This window comes from Podarcis raffonei, chromosome 17 (genome assembly GCF_027172205.1).
Source record: "Podarcis raffonei isolate rPodRaf1 chromosome 17, rPodRaf1.pri, whole genome shotgun sequence".
NCBI classification, from domain to species: Eukaryota; Metazoa; Chordata; class Lepidosauria; order Squamata; family Lacertidae; genus Podarcis; species Podarcis raffonei.
Window position 1 is genome coordinate 27,654,305 of NC_070618.1, and position 11,177 is coordinate 27,665,481.

General features: G+C 43.4%; 1 protein-coding gene across 2 annotated transcripts in view; it reads left to right on the top strand.

Moving 5' to 3' along the window:
• Window positions 1-10,834, top strand: part of FOCAD (focadhesin) — a 119,502-nt gene extending 108,668 nt beyond the window's left edge. For both annotated transcript variants that reach the window (XM_053371155.1, XM_053371156.1), the window contains exons 38-44: window positions 1,172-1,432; window positions 2,996-3,085; window positions 3,477-3,654; window positions 5,653-5,750; window positions 6,524-6,763; window positions 9,139-9,214; window positions 10,387-10,834. In XM_053371155.1, coding sequence (XP_053227130.1) covers window positions 1,172-1,432; window positions 2,996-3,085; window positions 3,477-3,654; window positions 5,653-5,750; window positions 6,524-6,763; window positions 9,139-9,214; window positions 10,387-10,460 — 1,017 coding nt within the window. In that variant the 3' untranslated portion in view covers window positions 10,461-10,834. The remainder of the gene's footprint in view (window positions 1-1,171; window positions 1,433-2,995; window positions 3,086-3,476; window positions 3,655-5,652; window positions 5,751-6,523; window positions 6,764-9,138; window positions 9,215-10,386) is intronic.
• Window positions 10,835-11,177: the final 343 nt, after the last annotated feature.

Genomic DNA, 11,177 nt, shown 5'->3' on the forward strand with positions numbered 1-11,177 from the left:
GCACAGGACTCTTAGAAATCACTTGCAGAGATCCCTTCCTAGTGGAGGCGTAGTGGGAGGGTGTTGCCCTGGGCGCAGTTTTGGGGCTTGCTCCAGTGCCCTTTTCTATCTCCCCTCCTTCAAATAATAATTTATTATTGAACAAATTTAATGGGGCATTCTCAGTCCAGTCCAATTCCTATGGACACGACTGAGAAAAGATTTTGGATTTGTAGGTACTTAACACTCACAAAATATCATTAAAAGTTCTGTGGTGGTGGTTGTTTTTTTAAAAAAATAACCCTTTAGCAAAATTACTATTCCTTAGAAACTTAAGTTTGTTCTGGGTATAAGCTTTCGTGTGCATGCACACCTCTTCAGGTACACTGAAACAGAAGTCACTGTTTCACTGAAACAGAAGTCACTGATCTGGTGACTTCTGTTTCAGTGTATCTGAAGAAGTGTACATGCACACAAAAGCTTATAACCAGAACAAACTTAATTGGTCTCTAAGATGCTACTGGGAAAAAACGTTAAATTTTTTTATTTACAGTGGTACCTCTGGTTGTGGACGGGATCTCTTTCGGAGGTCCGGTCGTATCCTGAGGTTTCTGCAACCTGAGGACTGCTTCTGCGCATGCATGCATGGTGAAACCTGGTAAAATACTTCCATGTTTGCCATGTGCATCCCAAAGTTTATGTAACCAGAGGGTTATGTAAATGGAGGTTCGACTGTATTTCGTCTGCATCAGACCAACACGGCTACCTACCTGAATTACTATTCCTGTAATATAATATCACCTTCATTTATGTGTGGTATGCATACAGTCAAACCTCGGTTCCCAAACACCTCCATTTTAGAACGTTTTGGCTCCTGAACGCCGAAAACCCAGAAGTGCTCTGGTTTTCAAACGTTTTTCAGAAGCCGAAAGTCTGGTGCAGCTTCCATTTGAGTGTGTGAAGCTCCTGCGGCCAATCGGAAGCCACGCCTCAGTTGTCGAACATTTTGGAAGTCGAACGGGCTTCCAGAATGGATTACGTTCAACAACCGAGGTTTGACTGTATTCTTACAAAGAGGATGTTTGCCAAGAATATTAAAGTAAAACAAGTCATTGGGTCTAATAATATTTTTCCTAATGCTATGAGACAGTCCTTGTTGGGGTTCCGTAATACCTTAATATCTGCACTTTAGGCACAAGCCAAGAGATACCTTTTCATGTCCTTATCTGTGTGGATGAAGCATGTAGCAGAAGACAAATTGCAGGCTTTCACAGAAGTCTTCATGGTGCAGCATTTTGAAGCCAAAAACCAGCCGCAGGACCTGGATCTTTGCTGGAGTATTTTGCAAGGGCTCAGCCAAGCCATGAAACTGCCAAGCTCTGCCCAGTACAGCTGGAGCTGCCTTTGCAGGACTGCAGAGAAGATATTTGAACTTCTGCCAAATGGGATTTGGGTAAGGAAAGTAAATATTTAGAGTATTAGGACGGTGTTGAAAAAGGGGCTCCTTTTAAGACTGTAAGAATGACTGGAGAACTGGGACAGCTACAGGAAAAATCTTGGGCCATGAAATCTGCCGCTATGCGACTGTATGGGATAGTTTAAAAATAGGGCTTGTTCACAGAAATACTGTGTTGTGGTAGGATTGTGGTGGATTGTTTTGTGTGTTTTTTTTAAAAGAAAATGTGACCAATTTGAGAATAATTTAAACAGCATTAGGAATGGAATCTGCTTCACGGATGATTATGGAGTTGAAATAGACGATAAAATCTGGTTTCCGTTGCAGCAAAATGTCAACGTTGCCGTTAGCTAGTTTTACTGTGTTTCGCTTTTAGATTACGCACTGCGGTGAGTTCATGGTAGAAACTGAAGTACAGGGTAAATAAAGAAAAAACAAGTTTTGTTTGGGACCCCATGCGGGTAATACAAGAGGGGAAATGGACTTAAGACATGTCCAGTAATCACGTATTATTTAGTGTAAAGGTAAAGGGACCCCTGACCGTTAGGTCCAGTCACAGACGACTCTGGGGTTGCAGCACTCATCTCGCTTTATTGGCCGAGGGAGCCGGCGTACGGCTCTTGTACAGGTCATGTGGCGAAACCAGAGCAGCGCACGGAAACGCCGTTTACCTTACCACTGGAGCGGTACCTATTTATCTACTTGTACTTTGACGTGCTTTCGAACTGCTAGGTTGGCAGGAGCAGGGATCGAGCAACGGGAGCTCACCCTGTCGCGGGGATTCAAACCACTGACCTTCTGATTGGGAAGCCTTAGGCTCAGTGGTTTAACTCACAGCGCCACCCGTGTCCCATTATGTAGTGTAGGTGAGGCTTAATTTGAGAATGATGGTACTTTTGCAGGGCCCCCTAGGGGCCTTCTGGTCTCATTTTCCATTGATATGTTTATCCACAATGAAATGCTTTCTGCTAATCTGTTGTTGAAAAGACAGGTGGCTGTTATTCCAATTTCCATCTATTTGAAAGTGTTTAGTGGGTGGTTTGGGTGAACGAATAGGGGACACAGGTGGCATTGTGGGTTAAACCACAGAGCCTAGGACTTGCCAATCAGAAGGTTGGCAGTTTGAATCCCCACAACGGGGTGAGCTCCCGTTGCTCGGTCCCTGCTCCTGCCAACCTAGTAGTTCGAAAGCACGTCAAAGTGCAAGTAGATAAATAGGTACTGCTCTAGCGGGAAGGTAAACGCCGTTTCTGTGTGCTGCTCTGCTTCGCCAGAAGCAGCTTAGTCATGCTGGCCACATGACTCGGAAGCTGTACCCCGGCTACCTTGGCTAATAAAGCGAGATGAGCGCCGCAACCCCAGAGTCGGTCACGACTGGACCTAACAGTGAGGGGTCCCTTTACCTTTACCTTTACCTAGGGTGAATGAATATATATATGCCTTCCAAGTTGAATTTAGAAACGTTGAAAAGGAAAGTGTTGGGGGATGCTACTATTATGGTTTAGTTAGGCTGTTGGCTTTGCTTGGTTTTATAGCACACATTCGTTTTTATCTTTGCAGCAAAGTGAAGTGAAGATGTATATACACGCAGCAAAATGTCTCTCGGAAATGGCAGACACAGAAATTGACCGAATTACCCAAGTTTCAAAGGTAACTGTAGTCTAGCTATCTAGATCTTTTTCCAGAAATGGAAAACCTTTCTTTGTAATGTTCTAGACTGCATTGGCATTGCAAGACATCAGGGCATCCTGCACATCCAATTTTGACTTAATCTTTCCAGTAGTTATTTTTCTTTTGCAAAAGTATTTTATGGGCCATCTTTACAACTACACCCTGTCAGAGTGAAACTTGTGGACGCTACGGAATAAATCAAATTATAGCCAGCCATAAAGAAGATCAACAGAGACCTCCGTTCCAGAAATACAAAATGTCTCTACTTTAGCATCAGGGAATTCTTCTCCTCTTCGCATAATAGCTAGTGAAAGTTTGCATCAGAGAGTCGGTTTCCTATTTCTCATCTACTTCATGGCTTGTTTTGCAGAACAATTTGGAAAAGGTCACATTTGTCAAAGTTTATATAGTTTCCCAAGGCAGATTTCCTTCGCTGAGATGGAACGACGTGATTAGTATTGCCGTTGGGTGCCAGCAGAAAGAAACCATTGTGTGGATGTTGTTGCAAAGCTTCTACCATGCGAGAATTGTGAGCCACGAAAACACAGGTAAGAGCTAATAGCAAAAGAGATTGTGTGGCCCGCAAGCTCTCTTCCTTGCTATCTGTATAAGAAGGGCCCAGTAATAAAATCTCTTTATATTATTAATAATAATTTTTTATTTATACCCCACCCTCCCCAGCCAAGACCGGGCTCAGGGCAGCTAACATCCAATAATAAAAACAAGTTGATTAAAATGCAATTTAAATGATTAAGATACAACATTAAAACAAGTAGGGAGCAATCTCATCATAGGAGGAGAAAGGAAAAAGAAAAAAGGGGGAGGGAATCAAACTGATTCCAAGCCAAAGGCCAGGTGGAACAACTCTGTCTTACAGGCCCTGCGGAAAGAAATCAGATCCTGCAGGGCCCTGGTCTCAAGAGACAGAGCATTCCACCAGGCCGGAGCCAGTGTTGAAAAGGCCCTGGCTCTGGTTGAGGCTAATCTAACTTCCTTAGGGCCCGGGACCACCAGGGTGTTGCTATTTATGGACCTTAAGGTCCTCCATGGGGCATACTGGGAAAGGCGGTCCCGTAGGTAAGAGGGTCCTAGGCAGTGAAGGGCTTTAAAGGTCAAAACCAGCACCTTAAATCTGACCCTGTATTCCACTGGGAGCCAGTGCAGCTGGAAAAGCACTGGGTGAATGTGATCCCATGGCAGGGACCCTGTGAGGAGCCTCGCTGCAGCATTCTGCACCTGCTGGAGTTTCTGGGACAGCTTCAAGGGCAGCCTCGCGTAGAGCGAATTACAGTAGTCAAGCCTGGAGGTGACCATTGCATGGATCACTGCGGCCAGGTCAGGGCGGGAAAGGTAAGGGACCAACTTTATCCCCATTTACTGCTTGTCCTCTGCACGCTTGCGAGTTCTTCTATGAGAGGCCTGCAGAAATTAAAGGCAACCCACCAGTTTTTGCAGTCCCAGGCAAAAAGCAGGGGGCAGGAAAGAGGTTTACCCAGCCGCTGTTGAACTCCATTTGGCTCAACGGGACACAAGTTGTGTTGGCTTGCCCTATGTGAGAGTGTAAATCCCATGTCTATATCATTCATGTAGCTCTGCGTGGGGCTACCTTTGAAGGTGACCTGGAAACTGCAACTAATCCAGACTGCGGCAGCTAGACTGGTGACTGGGAATGCCCACCGAGACCATATAACACCGGTCCTGAAAGTACATTGGCTCCCAGTTAAAGATGGGAAGGCCTGGAAAAAACCCTGAAAAATTGGAAAAAACCCAGGTTTTTTTCCGTTTTTTTTTTCGGGGTGGGAGTGTTGGAAAAAAACCAGGTTTTCCCCCCATTTTTTCGGGGGTTTTTTCAGGCCTTCCCATCTCTACTCCCAGTATGTTTCCAAGCACAGTTCAAATTTTAAAGCCCTAAAAAGCCTTGTCCCAGTAGACCCGAAAGAGCGTCTCCACCTCCATTGTTCTGCCCGGACACTGAGGTCCAGCGCCGAGGGCCTTCTGGCAGTTCCCTCCCTGCAAGAAGTGAGGTTACAGAGAACCAGGCAGAGGGCCTTCTCGGTAGTGGCACCTGCCCTGTGGAACGCCCTCCCAGCAGATGTCAAGGCTATAAGCAACTATTTTACTTTTAAAAGACAACTGAAGGCAGCCCTCTTTAGGGAAGTTTTTAATGTCTGATGCTGTATTGTTTTTAATATTCAGTTGGAAGCCGCCCAGAGTGGATGGGGAAACCCAGGCAGATGTGCGGAGTATTAATAATAATAATAATAATTATTATTATTATTATTATTATTATTATTATTTCAGGTCTCTCTTTTTTGGTGGGGTGGCTTTGTTTTACCAAACGGTTTGGAAACAATGATGGTGAAATGGTGAAAATATTCTTTTGTTTATATAGTTACATTTTTGCACCCATCAACTCTAATTCTGAATGCCTTCGCTATTTCTTAGTTGAGCACATGGGCAGTACTGAAACTTAGAATAAGGATGGGGAAGATTCCCTTGTTATCTTTAAAGTGCTTCAAAATGCATGTGCGTTTTTGCCATTACAGGAGTCTTAAAGAGAATGGCGTGGCTCTTGGAACTGATGGGATATATTAAAAACATTTCCTTGAAGACAACATCCATACAAAATGTGGATCCAAAAGAGGTACATTCCTGAAATATATAATTTTTTTGTTTTTTAATAACAGTGGGAAAATGACTTTATTCATGATATATGCCCCTTCCTGTGGAACATGTGGAGATTTCTTCCCCTCATAAAAGTCATCTTATTACTTTCGTAATGAAAATGTCAGATTGCTGACAAAATATATCAAAATGCTTGTTCAGAACACATGTTTAAAATTTGGAAATTGACCATCGGGCCTGCCTGAATGTAAAAACAGTGATGGAATCTCAAAAGAAAATATCACTGTAGATATACATCTACTGCAGTTTTTTTAAAAAAAGTTTTTTGAGCACTTATAAAGCCATCTGTGTAATTTGCTAGATTCAAATAATTCAGATGGATTGAGCTGCTTTCCTTGCTATTTCTGTGTTGTACACCAGAAGAAGCTCTTGGAGAGACGTGCAATAAAATTCCCGATTCAAAGACTGCTCTGCTGCAGCAGATCTTAAGGATGCAGCTTTTGTGTGCACAAACTTTTGTGTTTGTGCACCTAACAAAAAACTGCAAAGCAGACCTCTCCAATGCCCATTTCACAGGTGTGCTGTTCCATGGCTGTCCAGGAGGTTCGTGGCTGAGTTGAGGTTTGAACCATGGCCAGATTCCAAAATAAAACAACAACAACAACAACAGAGCACTGAAATTCTTTTGAGCTTCTGAACTCAGTTTTCTTTCCAAATGGCTGCCTTGGCTTTATAGCCCTTTCCAGGCGTTGCAGAGCCCGTTAGCAAAATCTGCATCTGTTTCCTGTCTAGGCGGTCAGCTTCCTGTTGTGGATCTTTGCTGCCTCCGTGGTTGCCTGGGCTGACCACTCTGCGCCGCTGCTGCTTGGCCTCAGTGCCAGCTGGGAAGGGGAAGCAAGATCAGCGTTGCCTGCAAATTATTTGGGCAAGCGCCCAGGAGATAATCTGGCTGCGCAGGAGACCCTCGCTCTTTTCCCAGGCAGCCTGCAGTGTCTGTTGGCTAAAGAGCCTTGGAAGGAACAAACACAAAAGGTATGTAGCTGGCCTTCTGGTTAAAGGAATTTCTATCATCAGTGGACTCGTACTGAGACTTACGTGTTTCTTATTGATTGGATTAGTGTACATGTTGTTATGAGTACCGTGCAGACAGAACATAGGCCATGTCCATGTGCCTATATTATTATTGGGTCTTTTTGTACAGAGCTGTTTTGGCAATTTGTAGCCTGAGTCTTATTCAGCACACTTAAGGTGATATTTGCATAAAATCAGCATACAAAATTATTACCTGGAACCAAACATGCCGTAAAAACAGACATTATTAAAAGCGACTCATAAATATAAATGAGAACTCTGTCAGATGCGAGCAAAATGGGATAATGAAGATGTCTCAAAAGCCATCTATGCAAACATTAAGCTCCGGAGAATGTTGGGAAAGTTTCACATTTAGTCATGGTGTTATTTCTTTGTTAAATGGACAAAGCAAGCGTAAGCAATGGGGCTTAAAAACAGATCAGAAGTGTGGAGAAGGGAAATTAGCTATTTCCTTCCTTTAATATAGTTATCACTACACTAAATTTCATTGCATTATAGCACCGGGGTCTGACTTTCCCTTCTATTTTCTGTGCATGTGGGGCTTCTTGCACTGATTTTGCATAAAAAAGTACCCGTTCAGATAAAAATTGTGCTGTAATAGAACTGTATACCATATGTAGTAGAAATGAAGGCTTGCATGACTTTCTACATCTATGTTTGAGCTAATATTTCCCATAATATTTGTTATTTTCACTAATATATGCACTCATATGTGCTTTTTGGTTCTTGTCTGGAGAACTACATTGCAAAATTCAGAGAAGTGCAAATCTCAAAGAATGGCTCGCTTTCAGTTTGCATATAGTTTGGCAAAGTGTGAATTCAGCCAGTTTGCATTTAAACGCAAACTGCAACTAATCTCTCCATCATTCTTACCTGGGGAGCAAATTGCCACCTCTGTGCATTTATACTAAGGCATGATTTGGTTAGCATTGCATATATGAACCAGCTCAAAGTCTGAATATCTTAAAGTTAAGGATTGTGGTTAAGGGTTGGCTGAAAACCAGGACTTGGATGTGAAGTAGATTGCAACCTGTGGGTAAGTGTTAACACCTATTTTGGAGCAGACTATACTGAAGCACAACAAAGGTCTGTATAGTTAAAGCTATGGTTTTCCCAGTAGTGATGTATGGAAGTGAGAGCTGGACCATCAAGAAGGCTGATCGCCGAAGAATTAATGCTTTTGAATTATGGTGCTGGAGGAGACTCTTGAGAGTCCCATGGACTGCAAGAAGATCAAAACTATCCATTCTGAAGGAAATCAGCCCTGAGTGCTCACTGGAAGGACAGATCGTGAAGCTGAGACTCCAAGACTTTGGCCACATCATGAGAAGAGAAGACTCCCTGGCAAAGACCCTGATGTTGGGAAAGATGGAGGGCACAAGGAGAAGGGGACGACAGAGGACGAGATGGTTGGATAGTGTTCTCGAAGCTACCAGCATGAGTCTGACTAAACTGTGGGAGGCAGTGGAAGACAGGAGTGCCTGGCGTGCTCTGGTCCATGGGGTCACGAAGAGTCGGACACGACTAAACGACTCAACAACAGCATACTGAAGCACATTTCTCTTTCCTCGCAATGTGATAAGCAGATCTCACTGGTGGCCCTCTGGACATGCTCTCTGGCCCTTGTGTAGCTCACAAGCTCCCCTGAACATTTGCAAGTTTTACCAGACTAGGACAAGGAAATGTGGTTAGTGTGCTAACTAGAGCTAAGCATTCTGTTTCCAGAAAGGCAAAAGTGTGAAGCCTGGTAACATGTATTATGAGATCATCACATCTATTTTGCATCATTCCCCAAAAGTGCTTTCCACTTTTCAGTGGAATGTGGAAAAGGTACATTCCGGTGTTGCTTCTCTACCCCATTGGCACTTGCCCAAAGTAACTTTTTAAAATTTCAAAACAGCCATTGGGTTACCATTACACGTCTTTGCATGAATTGTATAGTTTAGGCTTCCAATCAGAGCAGGTGTAAGCTTAATGGTGGTAATGTTTCTTTCAACCTGAACTTACTCGCCAATGCTGATTTAAGGCATGGCGGTAAGTAAATCATACTAGCGTTTTTGTTATGTACTGAAGTTCTCACCCTGAGCCAGCAGGGGGATACTGTAGATAGTTATGCAAATGAAGGATCGAAAGTGACGTTCAGTGATTGGCTAGTTACAGAAAATGGTTACTGTTGCATTCTAGTGGAGCTCTATATAAGCAGGCTGACTGAGCTCCTCAGTTCAGTTCTGTTCCAGCTACAAATAAAGAGGTGCTTTGGAAGAATCGCTGTGTCGCCCACAACTTAACAGTTTTAACTTTTGATTTCTTCCTAGTTCATTGACTGGCTATTTAACCTGATGGAGAGCTCAGACGAAGTCCTATCCCAGTCTTCTAGGAATCTTTTGAAAGGTATTGTTGCATTTGAGTACTTACAGCTTTTCAAATTGGATAAATATCAACATTACATTTCAGAAGGAGGGTTACGCTGTTGACTTTTATAAAGGTGCTTTGTTTAGTGATCAGTATTTGGGATGTAATTGCACGCTTCACTTAAATAGCAACTCACATCCCTTTCTCCCAAATGTATTGATTCATCTATCAGCTTAGGTTAGAAAGGAAACTGTCTTAAAAGGAAATCTTGGCTTCAGTTTCAGTGGCAAGTTGGATGTAGTCTAGTCTAGCCCTTAGTTCCAATACCCACAGTACCTTGATTTGGGTCTTATGTAAAGAAGTATGTAGATGCTTAGGTTTTAGCACTGGCAAATTGAATGCTTTTACGTTTTCCTCCTTCTTGTCAGCGTTCAACCTTGCCGCTTCTGCACGTTGATCTGTTTAACAAATTGAACAGAGAGTCTGAATGAAATAGTTTGGGGGGATGTTTACACACACACACACACACACACACACACACACACACCCCAGCACTGTTCAACTTATACATAAATGACATTGTCCAGTGTCTAACATCCCGAGTGTATCATGCCCCTAAACTGGCCACAAAACCCATTTCAATTCTACTACAGTGGTACCTTGGGTTACATACGCTTAAGGTTACATACGCTTCAGGTTACAGCCTCCGCTAACCCAGAAATAGTGCTTCAGGTTAAGAACTTTGCTTCAGGATGAGAACAAAAATTGTGCTCTGGCGGCACGGCGGCAGCGGGAGGCCTGATTAGCTAAAGTGGTGCTTCAGGTTAAGAGCAGTTTCAGGTTAAGTACAGACCTCCGGAACGAATTAAGTACTTAACCCAAGGTACCACTGTATATGCAGATGACGTGGTTCTCTTATCCCTAACAAAAGTAGGCCTAAGAAGACTGATCAGAGCATTTTCAGGCTATTGCCAGAGAGAACAGCTGGCCGTGAACTACAAGAAAACCAAAGTCATGGTTTTCTCAAGAAATTATAGGCCCCACATTTGGCATATGGACAACCAATCGAACAGGTCAAAGTTTTCAAATATCTTGGCCTTTTTTTCATTTCATTTCATTTCACGCACACACCAGCGTATCCTTAAAAACATAATTGTGGAGGAGCAATTGAGGGGTTGACTAATTGCTGTGAATGTTCCTTATTTTCTCAGCATCTCTGCTGGCTCTGCGGTCTCTCCCAGAGTTCAGGAAGAAGGCAGTATGGACAAAGGCTTATGGCTGGTAGCCTCCTGGTGTCGTCTTCACATGTGGAGCTGTTGTCAAGATGCGAGGTGCCCAAGAGGTGTTTTGTGGTTACACTAAGGTGTGTAACGTGCTTTCCGTTCCTGAAAGATTGTATCCGGATAGAAAGTTTTGACAGTGCAACTAAAGCTTCGTGATACATTTGAGTGAGAATTGTCTGTTCCAGAGAGATGGTTTCCGTTACAGAAAGAGTAGACCGTGCAACCCGGTATCGTGATGCATTGGATGAAATTGTTTACAGCTTTGTGATAAAACTTTAAAAAGCTGCCTGGAATTCTTGCCTGTTTGGAATCCATGTAAAAAAATATGCTACAGGGTATTTAATAAATGCAAAGAGTTTGAATCCGAGGAAAATAACTAGTTCTGTGCACCCATTTACTCGAGACTTTGTATGTATTATTCAAATGGTAGACCCCGTCTGCTGTGAAACAGTTGGAAAATGGGACCCATCAGGGTTATGCTGTTGAAGGGTAACGTGTGAAGCCTTTGGGCACTCTTAAAGTAGCACGTTGGATCCTGGCTAATACAGTGGTACCTCCGGTTGTGGACGGGATCCGTTCCAGAGCTCCTGTCGGATCCCGAGGTTTCCGCAACCGGAGGGACCGTTTCTGCGCATGCGCGCGGCGCGGTAGAACACTTCTGCGCATGTGTGCGGGGTGAAACATTTCTGGGTTTGCCGCTTTCGCAACCCGAAGTTTAT